This window comes from Bos mutus, chromosome 6 (genome assembly GCF_027580195.1).
Source record: "Bos mutus isolate GX-2022 chromosome 6, NWIPB_WYAK_1.1, whole genome shotgun sequence".
Lineage (NCBI taxonomy): Eukaryota > Metazoa > Chordata > Mammalia > Artiodactyla > Bovidae > Bos > Bos mutus.
In genome coordinates this window covers 116,498,296-116,519,301 of record NC_091622.1, presented here as the reverse complement: position 1 = coordinate 116,519,301, position 21,006 = coordinate 116,498,296, and the positions used below count along the sequence as shown (strand labels likewise).

At 55.0% G+C, this 21,006-nt stretch overlaps 2 protein-coding genes across 4 annotated transcripts in view; one reads left to right on the top strand and one right to left on the bottom strand.

Moving 5' to 3' along the window:
* Nucleotides 1–7,451: 7,451 nt before the first annotated feature.
* Nucleotides 7,452–12,512, bottom strand: LOC138988250 (uncharacterized). The gene is made up of 2 exons (XM_070372875.1): nucleotides 11,874–12,512; nucleotides 7,452–11,524 (listed from the first exon to the last, which is right to left on the bottom strand). Exons 1-2 carry the CDS (start codon nucleotides 12,366–12,368, stop codon nucleotides 11,342–11,344), a joined length of 678 nt encoding a protein of 225 aa, XP_070228976.1. The 5' UTR covers nucleotides 12,369–12,512; the 3' UTR covers nucleotides 7,452–11,341.
* The window catches only part of LETM1 (leucine zipper and EF-hand containing transmembrane protein 1), a 27,238-nt gene continuing 18,595 nt past the window's right edge, over nucleotides 12,364–21,006 (top strand). For 2 of the 3 annotated variants that reach the window (XM_070372874.1, XM_070372873.1), the window contains exons 1-2: nucleotides 12,364–12,605; nucleotides 16,785–16,845. In XM_070372874.1, coding sequence (XP_070228975.1) covers nucleotides 12,527–12,605; nucleotides 16,785–16,845 — 140 coding nt within the window. In that variant the 5' untranslated portion in view covers nucleotides 12,364–12,526. The remainder of the gene's footprint in view (nucleotides 12,606–16,784; nucleotides 16,846–21,006) is intronic. The other variant, XM_070372872.1, reaches the window with a different exon arrangement.

Sequence of the window (21,006 nt, the reverse complement as noted above, 5' to 3'; positions counted from 1 at the left end):
TCTTCCCCACCCCCACCGAAGTCCCCTTCCGGCCGAGGGCTCACCCCTCCTCCTAAGTCCTCCACTGAGCCCGCCGCTCCTTCCCTGCCACTCTGCCCCTCCCCCACAGGCCCTTAGTTCAGCTTCTTACTGGGAATTAGGAGGCAGCTTTCAACCCACTGATTTCTCTTCCTTTAGTTTATTCTCTGCACCCAGCCAGGGGAACTTTTCTAAACCACAATATGTCACCCACCTGCATAAAATCCTGCTATGGCTCCCCAGCACCCTTAACACAAAGCCCACTCCTCAGTGAGACTTGAATCCTACATTCAGGAATGGGGAGGACATGGAGCTGTGCCTCTCCAGCCCACCCCTCTCCCCAGAGCTTGTTGTTCAGTTGCTCAGTCGTGTCCAACTCTGCAACCCCATGGACTGTAGCACACCAGGCTTCCCTGTGCTTCACTGTTTCCCAGAGTTTGCACAAACTCATGTCCATTGAGTCAGTGACAAATCCAACCATCTCATTCTCTGTCGTCCCCTTCTGCCTTCAATTTTTCCCAGCATCAGGGTCTTTTCCAATGAGTCGGCTCTTAGCATCAGGTGGCCAAAGTACTGGAGCTTCAGCTTCAGCTTCAGCATTAATCGTTCCAATGAATATTCAGTGTTGATTTTCTTTAGGATGGACTGGTTGGATCTTGCAGTCCAAGGGCAGGGGGCCTCCCACCCCAGGCCTTCTCTGCGGCCCCTTCCCAGCTCGGACCTGTGTTCCCTAGGCTAACAACCTGCCCTTCCAAAGGCCCAGCTTGCCTCAGCTCCTGCCAGGCCCAATCTTCTCCAACACTACAGTTCAAAAGCATCAATTTTTCAACGCTCAGCTTTCTTTATGGTCCAACTCTCATATCCATACAAGACTAATGGAAAAACCATAGCTTTTACTAGATGGACGTTTGTCAGCAAAGTAATGTCGCTGCTTTTTAATATGCTGTCTAGGTTTGTCATAGCTTTTCTTCCAAGGAGCAGCTGCTTTTTAATTTCATGGCTGCAGTCACTGTCCACAGTGATTTTGGAGCCCAAGAAAATAAAGTCTGTCACTGTTTCCATAGTTTCTCCAGCTATTTGCCATAAAGTGATGGGACTAGATGCCATGATCTTAGTTTTTTGGAGAGCTCCTCACCAACAAAGTTGACTCCCCACTGGATATGCCCCTTGGACAGCCACGTGGACCCACCCCTGGACAGATACCAAACTGAACTTCTCCCCTTCCCTTCCCATCCCCATGCCAGCTCTCAGTGGGGACACTACTCTCTCCAGAAGCCTCCCCCATCCCCGCTTTGTCTGCTTGAGTCCCCTGGGGTTTACCTCCAGGTGCCATTGCTGCCTGGGGACAGACTGCTGGGCCTCCAGTCCTGGTTCCCCCTGTGGGGGCACCTGAGGACCGCTGATAAGGTGCCACAGGACAACACAAAGTTGTTCTCTAAGATCTGGAGGCCAGAAGCCTGAAACCAAGGTGCGAGGAGGTTCTCTGCTCTCAGTCTCTGCGGAAGACCCGCTCCTGGCCTGGCCCTAGCTTCTGGTGGGGCCGCAGTCCTTGTGCTCTTTGGTCTGTGTCTGCATCACTCCACTCCCAGGCTCTGTCTTCACAGGGCCTCCTCCCTGCGTTATCACCTGACTCTGGTTTCTGTTCTTGCAAGGTCACCAGTGATTGGATTAGGGCCACCTAATGACCCCATTTTGACGACATCCGCAAAGACCCCGTTTCCAAATCAGGTTGCATTCACAGGGTGGGAGTTTATACTCGCACATGCCTTTTGTGGGGACACAGTTCAAACTACAGTCCCTCTCTTCCTAGCTGCATAAACTTGGCAGGTTGTGAGGCGTGTGTGTGTGTGTGTGTGTGTGTGTGTGACAGAGCGAGCGAGAGAGAGAAATGGTAACACCAATAGCGCAGTGCCCGCTTCGTGTGTGTGTGTGTGTGTGTGTGTGTGTGTGACAGAGCGAGCGAGCGAGAGAAATGGTAACACCAATAGCGCAGTGCCCGCTTCGTGTGTGTGTGTGTGTGTGTGTGTGTGTGTGTGTGTGTGTGACAGAGCGAGCGAGAGAGAGAAATGGTAACACCAATAGCGCAGTGCCCGCTTCGGGGGCGGCTGTGAGCCAGGCAGGAATGGCTGCACCGGGTCAGAGCCCGCCTCCCTGGAGGGTGCCAGCTCGCGCGTGCCGGGCTGCCCTTCTCCGCAACCGCTGGGTTGGGGACGGTGGGAGCCGGGCTCTGCGGCAGCAGGAACCCAGGGCTTAGGGACCTGTGGGGAGAGTAGGCCGAAACGGTCCCGCCGCCCCGGCCCCGCCCCCCAGTCCCGCCCCTCCCAGTCCCGCCCCCGCATTGGCCACGCGCCTCCAGGCCCCGCCCACCATTCGGGGCCCGCCCACCGCCCCGACCACCTTCCACCCCGCGGCCCGCAGGGCTGCGTGGTTTTCGCGTCTGTTGAGAGTCTCTGGGAGGGAAGGGAAGGCCGCCAGAGAACCGAAAGCAATGGTGGGAAGACGGGGATCTCCACCTTGCCCTCAGCCCCGCCTGCGAACCCTGCACCCCCAATCTCCACGGGGACTGCCCTGATCCAGGACCAGCCAGGGCAGCGCCTCTTCACTTTCGGCCAGTTAGTTCAGTGGCTCAGTCGTCTCCGACTCTTTGCGACCCCATGGACTACAGCACGCCAGGCTTCCCTGTCCATCACCAACTCTGGGAGCTTGCTCAAACTCATATCCATCCAGTCGGTGATGCCATCCAACCATCTCATCTTCTGTCGTCCCCTTCTCCCACCATCAATCTTTCCCAGCATCAGGGTCTTTTCTAATGAGTCAGTTCTTCACAACAGGTGGCCAAAGTATTGGAGCTTTAGCTTCAGCATCAGTCCTTCCAATGAATATTCAGGGTTGATTTCCTCAGGACTGACTGGTTTGATCTCCTTGCAGTCCAAGGGACTCTCAAGGGTCTTCTCCAACACCACAGTCAAAAGCATCAATTCTTCGATGCTCAGCTTTCTTCATGGTCCAATTTTCACGTCCATCCATGACTACTGGAAAAACCATACATAGTTTTGACTAGATGGACCTTTGTTGGCAAAATAATGTCTCTGTGTTTTAATATTCTGTCTAGGTTGGTAATAGCTTTTCTTCCAAGGAGCAGGCGTCTTTTAATTTCATGACTGTAGTCACCATCTGCAGTGATTTTAGCGCCCCCCAAAATAAAGTCTGTCACTTTTTCCATTGTTTCCCCATCTATTTGCCATGAAGTGATGGGACCGCATGCCATGATCTTTGTTTTTTGAATGCTGAATTTTAAGCCAGCTTTTTCACTCTCCCCTTTCACTTTCATTAAGAAGCTCTTCAGTTCCTCTTCACTTTCGGCCATAAGGGTAGTGTCATATACATATATGAGGTTATTGATATTTCTCCCGGCAATCCTGATTCCAGCTTGTGTTTCATCCAGCCCTGCATTTTGCATGATGTACTCTGCATATAAGTTAAATAAGTAGGGTGACAATATACTGCCTTGACTTATTCCTTTCCCAATATGGAACCAGTCTGTTGTTCCATGTCCATTTCTAACTGTTGCTTCCTAACCTACATACAGATTCCTCAGGAGGCATTAAGGTGGTCTGGTATTCCCATCTCTTGAAGAATTTTCCACAGTTTGTTGTGATCTACACAGTCAAAAGCTTTGGCGTAGTCAATAAAGCAATAAAGAGGTAGATGTTTTTCTGGAATTCTCTTGCTTTTTCAATGATCCAGCAGATGTTGGCAATTTGATCTCTGGTTCCTCTGCCTTTTCTAAATCCAGCTTGAACATCTGGAAGTTCTCGGTTCATGGACTGCAGCCAGCACTCACCCGGGTCCCCTAGTGTGGACACCTTACATTTCCCCAGTAGCTGTGTCAAAACTAGGAAACCGGGGCTTTGCTGGTGGCTCTGTGGTAAAGAATCCACTTGCCAGTGCAGAGACACGGGGTGGATCCATGGTCTGGGAGGACATCGCATGACACGAGCAACTGAGCCTGTGCTTCAGAGCCCAGGAACTGCAACTACTGAGAGCTGAGCGCCCTAGAACCCATGCTCCGCAACAAGAGAAGCCACTGCAATGTTCTAGAAGTCCACACACCACAACTAGAGAAAAGCTTGCATAGCAACACAAACTCAGCGCAGCCAAAATTAAATAACAACAACAACAACAAACTAGGAAACCAACATTGGTCTGTTACCATTAACTAATTCCCAGACTTGATTCAGAGCTCACCGGTTTTCCCACAAATGTAGACTCTCAGGCAAATCTGACAGAGACTTCTGCTGTAAGAGAGACGCTGGGACCAGACTGCCCCTCCCACTGTAAACAACTTGGAGGAAACAGATGAGGCAACCCATTTTCAGGTGGTGGGGAAAGGGATGAGCAGGACTCAGCTCCCTGGACAAGGGGAGTTTATGAGGTATACCTTGAGCCCCGCCCCCTGCCTGCCCAGCTTTCTATCTCCCATGGCACAGAGGAACAGAATCCACGCAGGACAGCCTGTACCGCTGAGCAGAGAGACAGAGATGTGGCTGGAATCTATGGGGAAGACACTGGAGGAGAGGCCGGTGTGCAGAGGGGAGTCCAAGATGTCCCACTGTCCTTGGCTGGGGGAAGGGCCCCAGATTGACCAAAAAACTGCTGTGGGAGCTGGGGCCTGGCCCAGTGGGGGCCCTGTCATGAACGTGCCCAGCTGGACAGCCGAGACACCGGGATCCTGCCCTGGGAACTGGGGCTGCACCTTCAGCAAGACATTCCCAGTCCTACCCTGTCCTGCTACCTACTGCTGCGTGACTTCAGACCCCGTGGTTCAAAACCACAGTGCGCATCGCCTGCTGCTTGCCATTGTGCTGTCAGGAACTCGGGAGTGGGGAGCTGGATAACTAAGGCTCAAGGTCTCTCCTGAGGCCACAGACAAACCGTCACCCAGGCTGCCGTCATCCAAAGGCTTGAACGGGGGTGTTCCCTGTGGGTCCAGTGGTTAAGACTCTGCGCTTCCACTGCAGGAAGCAGATTCCATCCCTGGTCGGGGAACCAGGATCCTGCATGGCTTGCAGTGCAGCCAAAAAAAAATTAATTTGATTTTTAAAAGCAAAAAAATAAAGGCTTCACTGGATGGACTGCTTTACTCATATGTGTTGGAACCTGATAAGGAGAAAAAGAGAAATGGGACAGAAAAAAAACATTGACAAGATAATGCCAAATTTTTTCCAAAGTTCACAAAAACACTGACTTACATATCCAAGAAGCTCAGCTAACCCCAAGCAGGAGTCAGTCTGTCGGGATGTGAACCACAGGCAAACCCTTCACAGTCAAACCAGAGGGGCCGGCAGGGAGGAGAGAGACAGCAGTCTCAGGACCTCCCTGTGGCCCAGTGGCTGAGAGTCGGTTCTCCCAACGCAGGGGGCTGGGGTTCGATCCCTGGTCAGGGCATTAGATCCCACAACTAACAAAGATCCCTCGTGCTGCAACTAAAGGCCCAGCACAACCAGATGAATACTTTGGAAAGAGACACACTGGTCTTGAACAACGGCAGTCCAAATGTCACTCTTTTACCAAGTCTGTCCAAAAAAGAAAAGAGCACTGTGAAAACAGTGACTTGTCTGAGTCTCACGTAGGGAACTCCTTAGCCTCTGGGTGGCTGTGCCTCTGAGGGGGACCCACCAGGAGTGAGGTGGCGGTACAGGGAACAGCTGACCGAGGAATGACAAGGACAGATGGAACTTGGACACGTGGCAGAGGGCCGTGGCAGACTGGGCGAAAAGAGACCATTCAGTAAGGAGGCCTGGGGCCTTCCCTGGCGGCTCTGTGGTAAGGAACCCACCTGCCAGCGCAGGAGGTGCGGGTTCAATCCCTGATCTGGGAGCATACCACACGCCACAGAGCAACTCCCGAAGCCGGTGTGCCCTAGAGCCCCTGCTCCCCAACAAGAAAAGCCACCATGAGAAGTCCATGAATCGCAACTGGAGAGTAGCCCCACCCCCTGAAACTAGGGAAAAAGCCCAGCAGAGCCAAAATAAATAAATAAATACAATTTTAAAAAAATAAGGAAGCCTGGGAAAATAAATTATCGTTAAGGTGAAAAAAATGAAGCTGGGCTTATACCTCACACTACATGTAAGAATGCTTGGAAACTAAATGGATCAACATCTTAAACAGGAAAAGGAAATGTTTAAATCTTTTGGTAGGGGATATAAGTGAATACACTTTCGACCTTCAGTCAGGAAAAGATTTTGCCCTAAGCGCAGGGGAGAATCTGTCAGTTGTCAGAGGGACCATGTTACTGTACTGCAGCGAGGGACTTCTGCCGCATCAGGAACATCCAGAGTAAGCTTGAAGAGCAAGCCAGTGGCCACCTAATTTACGACAAAATCACCCCTGCAGTTCAGTGGGATAGGTTAGTTATTTGCTTCTGTAACGAATTCTTTAAAACTCAGTGGCTTAAAACCACCCAAATTTATCATCGTAAAGTTCTGTAGGCCAGAAGTCTGACACAAGTCTCACTGTGGTAAAATCAAGTGTCGTCATTCCTTTGGGGTGGGGGCGGCTAGGAGAGGATTCATTTCCTTGTCTTTCCAGCTTCGAGAGGCTGCTCACTTCCCTGGCTCAAGGCCCCTACTTTCCCCACTGAAGCAGGCACTGGCTGCCTGAAAGCCCTCACACCCATCACCCCGGTCTCCTCCTTTGTGGTCAGGCCGCCCTGCCCCCTCACTTCTGTCTCTCTCTTGCATTTCTAAGAAAGCTGATGGTTACACTGGGCCCAGTGGAATAATCCAGAGGAAACTCCCATCTGAAGATCCTTCACATAATCCCCTTTTCTGCAAAATCCCTTTTTCTGTATAAAGTAGCATAATTGCAAGTCCCAGAATTAGGATGGAATGTGGAAGTCTTCGGGGACCACTACTCTGCCTACAGAAGGTGAAGGGAGAAGGTCTTTTCCATTAGCGGTGCTGGATCCATTCTGTACCCACAGGGGAAAAATCGTCCTTGATCCCTGCCTCGCAACACACAAAACAAAGAAACACCATTCAAATTATCACAAGCCGAGATGTGAAAGAGAACAACTGGGGCTTCCCCAGTGGTCTAGGGGTTAAGGATTCCCCTGGCAATGCAGGAAACACTGGTTTGATCCCTGGTCCAGGAAGATCCCACATGCCTCAGGGCAACTAATTCCGTGGCCACAACTGCTGAGCCAAGAGCAGCCCGAGAGCCTGTGCTCTTCACCCAGAAGCCACTGCAAGCAGAAGCCTATACACCGTAACTAGAGAGCAGGCCCCATTCTCTACAACTAGAGAAAGCCCGAACACCACGAACATCCAGCACAGCCAAAAATAAATATTTTTCTTAAAAAAAAAAAAGAACAATTAAGTTTCTAGAATAAAACATGAGAATATCTTCAGAACCTTTGGGTAGCAAAGATTTCTTTAATCACAAAAAGCAATCACCAAAAAAAAAAAAAAAATTAAAGCATTAAAATCAAGAAGTTTTCTTCATCATAAGACACCATTAGGAGTTGAAAAGGTAATCCTGAGTGAGAAAATGTTTGAAATACATATAACCTAAGGGCCCATATCTAGAATATACAAAGAATTCTCACAAGCCAGAATGAAAAAGGCAGATGACCAATGGGGAAATGGACAAGAAACCAGCCTTACACAGGCACTCCATCAAAGAAGAGGTCCAAACGCTCAGACGTATATGAAAAAGCGCCTCAAGATCCTTACTCATGAGAGGAATGCAAGACGGAGCCACGCTGTGCCCCCACCTTCAAGAGTGATTACCATCACAGTAACTGGAACTCTGGGGACCTGGGCTTCTGCTCCGCTGGTGGCCAGGTAAGCTGGTAGGAACATTCTGGAAACCAGCTGTCAGTACTTAGTAATGCTGAGCTTAAGCACAGCCTCAGACCAGCAGTTCTATCAGAGGCATTAAGTGCGTGCAGCAAAGCCACACGCGAGAATATTAACGGTGTCATTCGTTAGAACGGCCGAACATGGAGGATCCATCAACCACAGCGCTGATAAATCAACTGTATGTTCATATAAGCGGGCTTCCCTGGTGGCTCAGACAGTAAAGAATCCACCTGAAATGCAGGAGCCCCAGGTTCAAACCGTGGGTCAGGAAGATCCCCAGAGAAGTCAATGGCAACCCACTCCAGTATTCTTGCCTGGAGAATCCAATGGACAGAGGAGCCTGGCGGGCTGCAGTCCATGGGTCGCAAAGAGCCAGACACGACTGAGCGACTAAGCAGGCATATTCATATAATGGGACACTGCCTAACAATGAAAAACAGCAAACTAACGTTACCCATTAGTTTGTTATGCTGATGAATTCCATAGACAAAATGCTAAGTGAAAGCAGCTAGATTTTCTTTTTAAGTATTAACAGGCACACTAGTTGATTCCATTTATATCAAGTAAAAGAACAAGCAAAAGTTACTTTCTTATAACATCGGGGTTTTTTTGTTCTTGTTGTTGGTTTGGGCTGGGTCTTCACTGCCGCACGAGGGTTTTCTCTGGTTGCGGTGCGCGGGGGCTTCTCACTGGGGTGGCTTCTTGTTGCAGAGCACAGGCTCTGGGGTGCCTGGGTTCAGCAGCTGTAGCACTGGGGCTGCAGCTGGCGGGTTCTAGGGTGCAGGCTCCGTAGTTGTGGTGCAAGGGCTAAGCTGCCCTGCGGCGCGTGGCATCTTCCCACACCAGGGACTGCACCTGTGTCCTCTGGATTGGCAGGCGCGTGGCATCTTCCCACACCAGGGACTGCACCTGTGCCCTCTGGATCGGCAGGCCAGTCCTTAGCCACTGGACCACCAGGGCAGTTTGCTGAAGGGATTTTTGAGGTTGAAGTTATAACAGAGGTTATTTCTGAGAAGGGGTGACGTTGGAGCAGGCATGGGGAGGTGTCTGCAGGGCTGGCGCCCTTCTGCCTTGATTAGTGTAGGGGCCCAACGGGTGTGTGCATGATGGAAGATGCTTCAGACTGCACACTTGGGACTTGGACACTTCACTACACGCATGCTGAGGTAAAATTAAACTTTAAAATTAAAGCATTTGAAGATTTGTAGAAAGGTTTTCCAGTAAACCCAGGGCTTTGCTATGAAGAGGTGGGGACAGGGTGGGTGTCGCTGTCGGGAACCAGCAGGTGCGACTGCGGCCCCACGCACTCTACCCTTGGGTCTCGGGACTCAAACACACGTTCCCTCCCATATCCAGCCCACAGCCACCATCCCGCCTGAGCAGAGGGTGCCCTGCTTGTGCGTGGCAGCCTGCTGCAGGAAGGCACACCTGGGCCCTCTCCCCAAAGGCCGTGCCCTCCAGCCTCGCCTCAGGCCCTTCTCCGGGGCTCACCGGTGCAGGCCACGCCCACCACCACCGTCTGCTGTATTCATAAGCAGGCCTCTTGCCAGCTCATCTGCCCTGGTACCCGACTCAAATTCCCTACAGGTTCAAAAGGCCCCACAAGGCGGTGACCCTGCAACCTTCCGCTGTCCCAAGCTACCCCCATCTCCTCCAGCCTTCCCCTCCTCCCCAGTTTCGAGCTCCCTCAAGTCTTACATAAAGCCCCTGTCTTGCACACACCGTGACTCCGCCCTCTCCGTTCATCACACCTCTGGGCAAAACCGCAACCTGGTCCAATCCAGTTCTGCCCTCCTTCACCTGGGGCGTGGCCGAACAGCACACAGTCCTGACAGTCCTCTTCCGGTATCCTGACCCCTAACCTGATTCCCTAAGCGGATCTCTATTCTGAACCTCTGATCGATCCCTATTTTGATCTCTAACCTCCCGTGATCTCTAACCTGACTCCTTAACCCGATTCCTAACCTGATCCTCTAGCCTCCCCCAGTGGAGCAGGTGTGCTTCCCGGACATCCCACCTTGTTTTCTCTCAACTGTCACTTGAGTAAAAAGGTGTGCTGCTGCTGCTAAATCGCTTCAGTCGTGTCCGACTCTGTGCGACCCCATAGACGGCAGGCCACCAGGCTCCCCCGTCCCTGGGATTCTCCAGGCAAGAACACTGGAGTGGGGTGCCATTGCCTTCTCCAAGGCATGCAAGTGAAAAGTCAAAGTGAAGTCGCTCAGTCGTGTCCAACCCTCAGCGACCCCATGGACTGCAGCCCACCAGGCTCCTCCGTCCATGGGATTTTCCAGGCAAGAGCACTGGAGTGGGGTGCCATTGCCTTCTCCATAAAAAGGTGTAAATTGACACAAATGACACTTGTGTAAATGTGCAGCGACTATGAAAGTTTATGTACAGTGTGTGGGGCGGAAAAGGGAGCCTCCCAAAGAGAAAAAAGCAAAAGGCAGAAAGAGCTCATTTTAAACTCACTGCACCAGCTTCTGCATTCTGACTGTAGCCTGAAGAGAGGCGGGGCAGGAAGGCAGACTTCATGTGGCATTAAGGGTGTTCCCAGCCGCCACCAGGACGCCAGATTTCTGTTAGTTTGTACTTGTTTTTATAGACTTGAAATGGCTACAGGGAGCATACATTCTTTCTATAGTAATCAGGAAACCCAGTAAAGCTACTGATGGTTGAGAAACAAGTTTCTCTAACACTGTACCCTGCCCAGTTTGCAGACAGTGTCAGAGATGGTGCCTGGAGGCCCCAGGCTCGGCGCCCCCACCCCTCTGTGACGACCCTCGTTTTGGTTTTCTCCTTTCCACTCCACCCGGCTGGGCCAAGGGTGCCATCCCAAGTGCAGGGGAGCAGCATTGCTGTTTGAAGTCCTGCTGACTGACTCTCGTGCCCATTGGCTGGCCACTGCCTCCTGCTCCGCCCGGTCTCAGGCCAGGTGGAACCCTGAAGCATTACCAAGGAGCAGCTTTGACTCTCACCCCCTCTGCCTCTCAACAGCTGGGGGACAGCTTTGGGGCAGAGCGCTCGGAGGCTCAGGGCCAATGTCAGTTCCTAGTACTGAGACAAGCCATACTCCTACCCTTTGGGCGTTAAAAGGCCAGTCCTGTCCAACTCTGAGGGCCTGCTGGCCCTGGCTCGGGCCTAGCCCTCGGTTGGCAGGGAAGGGGTAGGACTATCCTTCCTTGTGACCCCCTTCTCCCCTCCCCATCCTGAGGCACGGATAGGAACCCGGCTTTATGGATTGTTGGCAAGGGGGTGAGGGGTCGGGGTGGGGCCTGGATTTCAAGTATCTGTGAGCTTAGATTAACCCTGTATTTAAGGCCACAGCACGCACCGCCCAGGGCCAATACAGGCACTTCTGACATCTTCAAGGTGCCCTGCACTGACAAGCGTCACCCTCTCCCGCCTGAGGTGGGGACTGCGGCCAACCTGGCCCAGCACCTGGCAGCTCTGGCAAGCTATTTCCTCTTGACAGTAAGGGCTGAGTGTTGGGGGAGCCTCCTGGGGAGACTGCCATTCCAGCAGCTGCTGAAGACTGGGGCGCCGGCTTTGATCAGGAGTTCCACACTCCCGCACCGCGGAGAACAGGCGCACACTGCTGCAGGTGCAGGACCTCGCCAAGTGGTGCCCTGGGATGACCTCTGCGAACAAGATAGGCGGACAGAGAGGGGCGACGGCTGAAAAGATCTTCCAGGCGGAGGAGGGCCTGAGAGGGGCAAAGGCTGGAGGTGGGGCGCGGAGCAGGGTGGGGCCTCCCCGGGAAGCGCTGACGTGCAGGCCGGTGGGGGTGACCTGCTGGGGTGGCCACCCCTGGGCCCCGGGAGCCGCCGACCCCCACGGCCCCCAGCCTGCTTTTCTTGCATCACCTCATCATCGACCCCCCGACGGCCAGCTGTGGGGAGGGGGAGGCGGGGCACAAAGGTCGGGGGTGGGCAGTCTCTGCCGCCCGGGAGCAAGCGCCTGAGCGGCCAGCGGGGAGGACCCGCGTACCAGGGACGCCGCCCTGAAGCCGGGGTTCTTGGTGTGGCGTGCGACAGCCCGGACTGGGCCGAGCCCGAGCAGGGGGCTCAGCCGGATAGGCCCGGCCGCCGACGCCCCTCGTTCCCCGGCGGGGCCCGTCCCCAGAGGCCCGGGAGGGAGGTGCCAGGCGACCCTGCGGAGTCCTCTGCAGCCGCACGGCCACCTCACGCCCGCGCTACCGCCGCGGGGGCGCAGACGCGGAACGACGCAGCGCGCGTGCGCCGCGGTCAACCAGCCGGTGAGGCCGAGCGGCCAGCCCAGAATGCAGCGCGCCGCAGGGGCAGCCGGCCGCGGGGCACGCCGGGACGGGCAGGCGGTGGCCGGCCGCGGGGCACGCCGGGACCAGCAGTCCGCTGCAGCGTGGGACCGCCCCTCAGCTGGCCGGCGCCGAGCGCCCGAGGGGCCCAATGGGAGCGGCGACCCGGCCGCCCCGCCCCGCGCCGCCGGACGTCGATGCCGGGACATGGCTGCTGCCGGCGCCGGGTCCTTGAGCTGAGCGCCCGCCGCCTGCCCCCAACCGCCGCCCTCAACCGTCCGCAGGCGGGCCGAGGCGCCGAGGGCCGGCGAGGAGCCGCCGCCGCCACCGCAGCAGGAGGAGGCCGGGCGGCCGGCGCGCTGAGCACATGGCGTCCATCTTACTGAGGAGTTGTCGCGGCCGCGGGCCCGCTCGCCTCCCGCCGCCCCGCTCCGCCGCGCCGAGGGGTAAGCGGCCGGCGCTCGGCCGACGGCGCGGGGCTGGGGCCTGGGGCCGGGGGCCGGGATGGGCGGGTCGCGGAAGGCCGCGGGGCCGGCCGCCCCCTCAGACGGGGCGGGTCGCGGGGCTCGGACCCAGCCCAGAGCCGGGGTCCCACCGAGGTGGGGTGCCTTGAGGGGCCTCGCCCGTCCGCCCTGCCCTGGCCGGCCGTTCGCCCCGAGGGTGGGGAGCGCCCGGGCCGTGGGTGCGAGCGGGAACGGGCCCGTGACCCATTCGCGCTGTGACCTTAGTCGCCCGGCCACCGGCCGCTGTGTCGGGAAAGTTTTGAAGAGAGCACGCTGACAGCCAGCCTGGGGCGGTGTCGGCGCTCCCACCTCGTGGTCGAGCCGGGCGGACCTGGCGCCCACTCGCGAGGCCAGTCTTGCCCTCGGGCCGTCTTCGGGGCTGCAGAGGTGGCGGGGGGCACGGCGGGCACTGGTTCCCGTCCTGCGGGACGTCCGTGGGACCGATACCCTTATGGCGTTCCACGTGGGCCCAGGCCCTTTCTCTCTGGCCTCAGGCAGGTCTCGTTGTCCCTGGAGCTTCAGAGACGCTAGCTGGGACCCGGAGACCGCACCTGAGGCCGAGCTCTCGGGAGCCCACATGCAGGGCGCCTGCACTGACCTGCTCTCCGTGTCCCCTTTTATATTACCCTTTCTCGGTTTGTTGCTTATTATTTTGTCCAAAATAATACTGAGATTCTCGAGTAAAATTACCTGCTTCAAGGTATTTACCCTTTGTAAAGGCACCCTACAAAACATGGTTCTTGTCATTTTTGACACTGATGGCTGATGAGCTGCTTAGACCTTTGGAGCCAGGAGAAGGGCGTGGAGCCGCAGTGAGCACTCCTCTGTGAACCCAGAGTCTGGCTGCCCAGTCCAGCCTGTAGTCCTCGCCTCTCTCTCAGGGCTCTCTCTCTCTTTTCTTCCTGCTTAAGGATGGTAGTAAAGATACTTTGGCCGCACACATTTCTGTAGCATGATTTACAGTTTAAAAGTTAGCTGAATTTGTTTTGTGCTTGAATCATTCCGGGAACACAGGTGTTTCCATAGTAACTAAGCCATGAAGGGGTGAGAGGTGGTCGAGGCCCAGGGCTGGGCTGTAGGGAGCCAGTCCCAGAGCCCTGGAAATGATGCTCCCAGCTGAGCTCGGGGCAGCCTGTTTCTGGAGCACATTTCCCCCATTATTAACATCTTACATCAGTTTGAGTCTTGTCATAATTAGTAAACCCACAGTATTACATAGTGCATAAGGTATTCAGGTTTCCCTTATTCCACACATCGTTTATTCTGATGTCCTTTATTTTTGTCCCAGGACCCCATCCAGGACACCCCATTACATTTAGTCACAATTTCTTTTTGGTCTCTTGGCTGTAATGGTTCCCCAGACTTTCCTTGACAGTTTTGAGGAGATCTGGTCAGGCACATTGTAGGACCCACCTGTTGGGATTTGTCTGCTGCTTTTCTCATGGTTGGACTGAGGTTTGGGGTTTTGGGGAGGAAGATCCCGGAGGTGAAGTGTGTCCTTATCCCTTCCATGTAGGGTGCCTCCTGCAGCAGGACTTACATGGCCCGCTGGCCTTGATCAGCGGGCTCAAGTGGTGTCTACTGTAGAGTTACTTCCTGCCCTTTTGCACACTGTGCTCTTTGGAAGGAAGTTACTGTGTGTGGCGTGGACTTGGGAGTCGGCTGGGACTTGTAGAGGTGGGCTGACCCGATTTGCCAGGTACTGGGTGTGAGACAGAAGGCCTGGCCTCCCGCCATTATTGAAACAAGGGAGCAGGCTGGGGAGCCAGGAGTTCTTAGAGCTGTTGCGTGTGAGGTGCCCGTTGGACCTGAGGGCCTCGTGTACCCACGTGTGTTCAGGTACGGAGTGCCTGGGGAGGATCCTGCTGTAGCTTAGCAGGGAGAACCCAGAGAACGTGGTTCCTGGAAGCCAGGTGAATAAAAGTGTGAGACGGGAAGAAATGAGTTTGGTCTCTTTTCCCCATCCTGGGTTCCTGGCAGAGCCCCTAAAACCCTAGGAATTTCCTGAATGATAAGCAGATCTTTTGCTATTCACAATGAGCCCATTCCCCATACCAAGAGTCTGCTCTAGCTGCGAACCTGTGACTAGAGGGTGGGGCCTTCCAGACCCACAAGGAGGGGAAGGGTCTGGAGACGGAGCTCAGCTGCCAGTGACCAAGGGTGTGATTGACAGTCCCTAGGCCCTGAAGATAGGATAAGGCAATGGCAACCCACTCCAGTACTCTTGCCTGGAGAATCTCATGGACACAGGAGCCTGATAGGGTGCAGTCCGTGGGGTCGCTAAGAGTCGGACACGACTGAGCGACTTCACTTTCACTTTTCACTTTAATGCATTGGAGAAGGAAATGGCAACCCACTCCAGTATTCTTGCCTGGAGAATCCCAGGGATGGCGGAGCCTGGGGGCCTGCCGTCTATGGGGTTGCACAGAGTAGGACATGAGTGAAGTGACTTAGCAGCAGCAGCAGCAGGCCCTGAAGATAGGGACTGGGGAACGGGAGGCTGGGGGAGCTTTTGGACTGGGGGTGCCTGCCAGGCAGTGGGGACAAGACCTCCTGTACCCAAGGACTCTCCCAGATCTCACACTATATCCCTTTCCATCTGGTTGTTCATCTGTATCCTTTATAATAAACTGCAGTATTAGCTTGAGTACTTCCCTGGGTTCTGGGGGGCATTCTAGCGAATTATCAAAACTGAAGGGGTCATGGGAACTCCCAGATTTGTAGTTGGCAGAAGTGTGGGTAGCCTGCAGACCCCACTTGCAACTGGCATTTGAAGTGGTGACAGTCTTGTGGGACAGAGCCCTTCACCTGTGGGTCTGCACTTCCTCTGGAGAGTTAGAGTAGAATTGAGTTGTAGGAGACGCAGCTAGGGTCAGAGGTGGAGGGTGGGTGTTGGGGAAGAGACCACAGAAGGGCCCTCAGGAGGACCGAGTGGCCTGGCAACCTCCTGCAGAGCCTGGAGCCCACTCTGAGTTTACTGTGAAGGCTTCTGAGTGGGGAGAGCAGGGGAAGGGGCTGCCAGGGTCGGGGGAGGGCAAGCCAGGGGGCTCTGGGTGCTGTGGCAGCTGGTCTGGTTGTTGCAAGGTTGTGGGGAGGCTTCTGTTTGGGAGACAAGTTAGACGGGTCCACCTTGGCTGGAGTGAGGGCTTGGGAACTAGAGTTAGAGAAAGCATTAGAAGTGTATCAGAATCCTAAAAATGTGCTGTGTGCTCATCAACATGGTTTATCCAAGAAACGGTTGACTCTTGGTTTTGGTTTTCCTGGTCATTCTCATAACCCCCACCCTTCACATGGGCATGGAGGCTGTTGGGTCATTTGGATGGGGCCCTTGCCATCTAGTCAAAGCTATGGTTTTTCCAGTAGTCATGTATGGATGTGAGAGTTGGACTATAAAGAAAGCTGAACGCTGAAGAACGGATGCTTTTGAACTGTGGTGCTGGAGAAGACTCGAGAGTCCCTTGGACTGCAAGGAGATCAAACCAGTCAATCCTGAAGGAAATCAGTCTTGAATATTCACTGGAAGGACTGATGCTGAAGCTGAAACTCCGATACTTTGGCCACCTGCTGTGAAGAGCTGACACATTGGAAAAGACCCTGATGCTGGGAAAGACTGAAGGCAGGAGGAGAGAAGGGGACCACAGAGCATGAAAAGCAGAACTGAGTTGAGGAGACAACATGACTTTGAGTAAACTCCAGGAGTTGGTGATGGACAGGGAAGCCTGGCGTGCTGTGGTCCATGGGGTTGCAAAGAGTCAGACACAACTGAGCAACTGAACTGAACTGACCTGATGTGACCTTGCTTGCTCTGTGCAGCTGTCTGCCTGTTGGGGGTCACGTGTGCCCTGCCTCTTCCACCAGAGGCAGCTGGAGTGAGTCGGGGTGATCCCACCTGGGGAGACCTGAAGGCCCAGGCTCCCTGGGCCCACGGCCACTAGAGTCTGGTCCCCCACTTAAGGTGCGTTCAGCCAGGGATGCTCCCAAGACACTGCATTCCACCCGGGGCAGAGCCCTCACCTCACAGCACTCAGAGTGGGCTTCCAGAAGCTTGCTCCACAGAAGGAAGAGATGCCTGCATAAAGCCACTGTTTGAGACTGACTTTGTTTTTTCTGTTTTTGTCACAGGTCCTGCTGGGGATCTGGCCTGCCTCAGTGGTGCCAGCGCTGTGGGGTTGATGAGCTATGTGTGAGTAAATGAACGTCACTTTCCGCCTGTTTAAACATGGGGGCTTGAAAGTGCTCAGGTGTCGTGGTTCTTGGCTTGTGTAGGTGGTATATCCTGCTTTGTCCTCTTAAACCTGTATCTTTGCGTCTTGACATATGTAGCCACGTACTTTAGTGAATATTTGGGAAATAAACACTCGTAATCCCATACCTGTTACAGGTATCATTCGCCTTTTTGGTGTATTATTCTGGTCTTTTTTTTTTAAGTAATTTATTAGGCTGTGCTGAGTCTTAGTTGTGGCATGTGGGATTTAGTTCCCTCTCAAGGATCGAACCCGGGCCCCCTGCATTGGGAGCGTGGACCTTAGCCCCTGGACCACAGAAGTCCCTTGTATCTGTGCGGTAAACCTGCAGTGGTGTCTGCTGTCTGCACAGTTGCTGAGTCTCCTCCATCCTCACGCAGCTGCTGTTTCCAGGGGCTTCTCTGTGAACGCACACAGACCCTCCCCCACACCACGCTTGGTCCTTCCCAGAAGACCCTGTGGATTGATCATCGGGCTTTCCCTACCGGCTCTGAGGCCGGATCTGGAGTGTGGTGGGAGGTCTGTGGTACTGCTGAGAGGCGGGAGGGCTTCCTGGAGGGAGTGGCTCCTACAGGCCTCCCCGTTTCTTCCCATGGGGCTGCTGCACTCTCCCTGTCTGCCATCACCCCTGCCTGCACCCCAGGCTTGGTCTCCTGACCCTCACCTGTGTGTCAGGGCGTCCACGTCCGCCGGCCCTGGTGCCTGGAGTGGACGCCCACGATCCTTCTTGTGTGAGAGCGTCCAGTCCCTGACAGCCCCTTGTCCCTGGAGCTGGGGGTGCTTCGGGTTCTTTCATTGATTTGTTGCCTCCTCTTGGCTCTGAAACTCCGGGAGGGTGCTTCCTGTGACAGATTTGATTCCCTAAAACAAAGACTGCACAAGTTGCACACGCTTGGCTGTTAAAGCACAAGTGTGTGTAAGCGTATTTTCAGTTTTTAGTTCTAACATCAAGTGCTAGAATGAGGAGCTGGCCCAGCCTCTCTGCCTGAGAGCAGCTCCTTCGTGGAGGGGCAGGGGTGCGTGTGCAGTGTGTGATGGGGACGCGACGCGGTGTTTTCAAAAGCCCCTCCCCACAGCAGCCCTTGCCGGCCGCTCTTGCTGCTGGGGTGCTCCCAGCCAGCTCTGGGCTTTGATTTGATTAGGCTTCTCTCCTGACACTCCCCAGACTTTGTTGCCATGAAATCTCTTTATGATGTGGAGGTATTAGCATATGAGCCTAGAACCTCTCTGCCCTCGCTAAAGTGCGCCCTTCCAGCTGTCAGAGCTCTCAGTGACCTCTGTAGCCTGCGGCTGGCATGCCGGGGGCTGGGGGCCCAGCGAGGTGACGGGGGATTGCTGTGCAGGGTGTGGTCCCGCAGGGCGAGCTGTCGGGTTTTGGCGTGAAGTTGTTGGGTTTAAGGTAGTGACTGCCAAACGGGTTAGCGCTGCGTGTGGACTCACCTCGCCGTATGGACCAGCCCGGTGGCGGGGGCAGTGCCTCGGGTCAGCGACCCCAGCGCTTGTGGGGCTGGTGCGCCGCCGCCCTTGGGCAGGGAGTGTCCACCCCAGTGGCGCCTCTGCTCTCCACTGCCTTCCAGATGATCTTCTGAATGAGTTCAGTTCTGAAGTGGTCTTTTGGGGATTGTAACCGGTATGTCGTTAAACTTGTAACATCACTTGGAATATTAACTTTGTAGTCTTTCCATGGTAAGTTGTTTTCTTTATTTAGACTTTCTCTCTTTGGGAAAAGAGTGTGTCCTGTTCTTTGCGTAGGCAGAGTGCACGGGCTTTAAGACAGTTCCCAGATGTGCTCCGTTTGGAGGTGCTGGGGCTCCCTCAGTGTTAGCTTTCTGGGTGATTGTTGGTGGCATGTACGTCACTCGCTTGGGTGTGGTCTCCGGAGTGGCCACCTTGCACAGCTCTGTGAGTTGTTTTTAGCTCATCTGGTTGTTAATCGCCAAGTACACCGTAATGTTTTTTTGTCTTTTCCTTCCCAATGCATTTGCTTCTGTTGTAGTTTTTTCATTCTCAATAGCCAGGTCTGTTATCAGAGAACTGTAGTCACTCATGCATTATCATGACAGCAGAAAATAGTGACTCTAGCGTTGTATAAATTCACAGCATTTAGAAAGTTAAAGTGCCTCACAAGGCTGTCCTGTGGCCTCCAAGGCTCCAGTGGGTGTTGTGGGCAGCGGTCCCCGGGTCCCAGCCGACGGGCACGTTGTTCTGCAGGTGATGATGGGGTCCCCTTGGGTCCCTGGGCACCTGTACTTTGGGGACAGCTCCTGGGTCATAGTGCCTGTTGCTGCACCCTGCCTTCCCTTTCCTCTTCGCCCTGAGGAGCTGAGGCGGCACAGAGGTTGGCACCCACCTGGCCCGACCTCGGGCTGCTGTCTTGGTACGCTGACCCCTGGGTTGGCAGGTGTGTACAGGGTCAAGTCGTGGCTGTGTGGAGAGCTGGTCAGGTCCCTGTGGCGGGCGCCTTGGGCGCAGGGATGCTCTGCTGGACCTGCTTCGCTTCTCTTCCGGAAGGTGTTGGCAGGGTGCTGGGCTGAGGTGGATGCGTGTCCCGGTCCTTAGGGCAGACAGGCAGGGCCTCCTCCAGCAACATGTGTTTCCTGTTGAGACATTGCTTTCGTCTAGCATGGTGTGTACACACACGCACGCACTCTCTCTCTGAAGATGGTTTATCCTGAAAGACAGAAGGAAAAGAAAGGCTGCAGGGCCTGGGGTGGGGTGGGGTGGGGTCCCGGCTCCACACGGCTGAGGGGCCGACGCTTCCAGGACATGGGCGCCGGGGCCCTGGCGGCTGGGGAGAGTGGGAGCCACCCTCTGCCCACCAAGAGGCAGCGGTGCCCAGGTTAGTTTCATTTTGATGGAGATTTTTTTAGTGATAAATTATATAAAATTTATAAATTTATAGTGATAAATTGTATAAATTATATAAAAGTATATATTTGTACTTTTTGAAAATAGCTAGATCTCCCTGGCTAGACGGTTGATAACCTCTCGAACGTGCCTGAAGGCAGCCAGATTCCTGGGCCCTCGTGGCCCTCGCCCGATGCACCCTGGGCTGCTCTGCTGGGTCTGCCTTCCTGGGTCTCTGTCCTTGCCTCCTGGCTGTCCCTTGTCACTGATGTCACACCTCGTGGAAGCCACTTGCCTCCGAGGTAAAGGGGGTGGAAAAGTGGATAAGCCTGGTGAAGTTTGTGGGTGGGGGCCCTGCTGGGCTCTGGGCGAGGCCATTCTCCAGCCACTGGGACTCGGGACAGGGCAGGGCTGAAGGACCGGTGGGACAGGACCGGCCTGGCCCTTTAAGGCAGAACCAAGGGCCTGGAACAGAAGAGAGGCCACGGCCGCCCCTGCCCAGCTGGCCAGTGCCAAGGCGGCCGTGCAGTGCCTCTGTGTGCAAGGGCAGAGCTTCCTCCTCCCCGACCGGCGGCGTCTCCACCCCAAGGGTGCCCGAGGAGCTGTCCGGGGTTCATCCCCAAGGGATGCTCGCGAAGCAGGGAGGCTGCCTGTCCCAGGTCACGTGGCAGTCATCAGCGGAATTGGAGTTTGACCTGGGCCAGGCTGCGCAGACCTTGAGTCCCCGCTGCTGGCAACAGACCAGGTGTGCAGAGATGACCGGACAGGTGGGAAGAAGCTGGGGTGTGCTCGAAGTAAACGGCCCTGTCTCTGGGCCTCTGGCCACCCCAGAGTGGACTTGTGCATGAGAGGGAGAGGTCTCTAAGGGACAGGTGAGATACGAAGACGTGAAACACAGAACTGTGCACGTAAATATTGTCTCGGCGATGGATTCCAAGAGGCCTTCTGCCACTGGACGGGGGCCTCTTGGTTGTGCCCAGACCTGGGGTCATGCTAGGTCTGGATGGGCACTGAGAGCTGGGGAGTGCCCGGCGCAGGCTCCACAAACTCAGGCTGCCAACGACCCTCCTCGAGTGGCCGTCTGCAGGCAGACCCTGAGGGCACAGCCGCGTGGCGCTGGAGGAGCACGCTGGTTTTCTCTTGCTGCCGCAGGTTCGGATGCCCTGCGGGCCTGATGTGGTGCCAGTGGAAGACGGTGCCGAGTTGTGCAGGCAGCTCACCTGTTCCTCGCTGGGCCTTCTGGAGCCGGCGGT

What these genes read in the sequence shown, in the direction of transcription:
- LOC138988250 (XM_070372875.1), bottom strand. Translation starts at nt 12,368, where the DNA reads ATGTCCCGGCATCGACGTCCGGCGGCGCGGGGCGGGGCGGCCGGGTCG. An exon ending in GCTTCAGGGCGGCGTCCCTG is followed by an intron (nt 11,525 to 11,873) that starts GTACGCGGGTCC and finishes TCTTGTTCGCAG; the next exon opens with AGGTCATCCCAGGGCACCAC.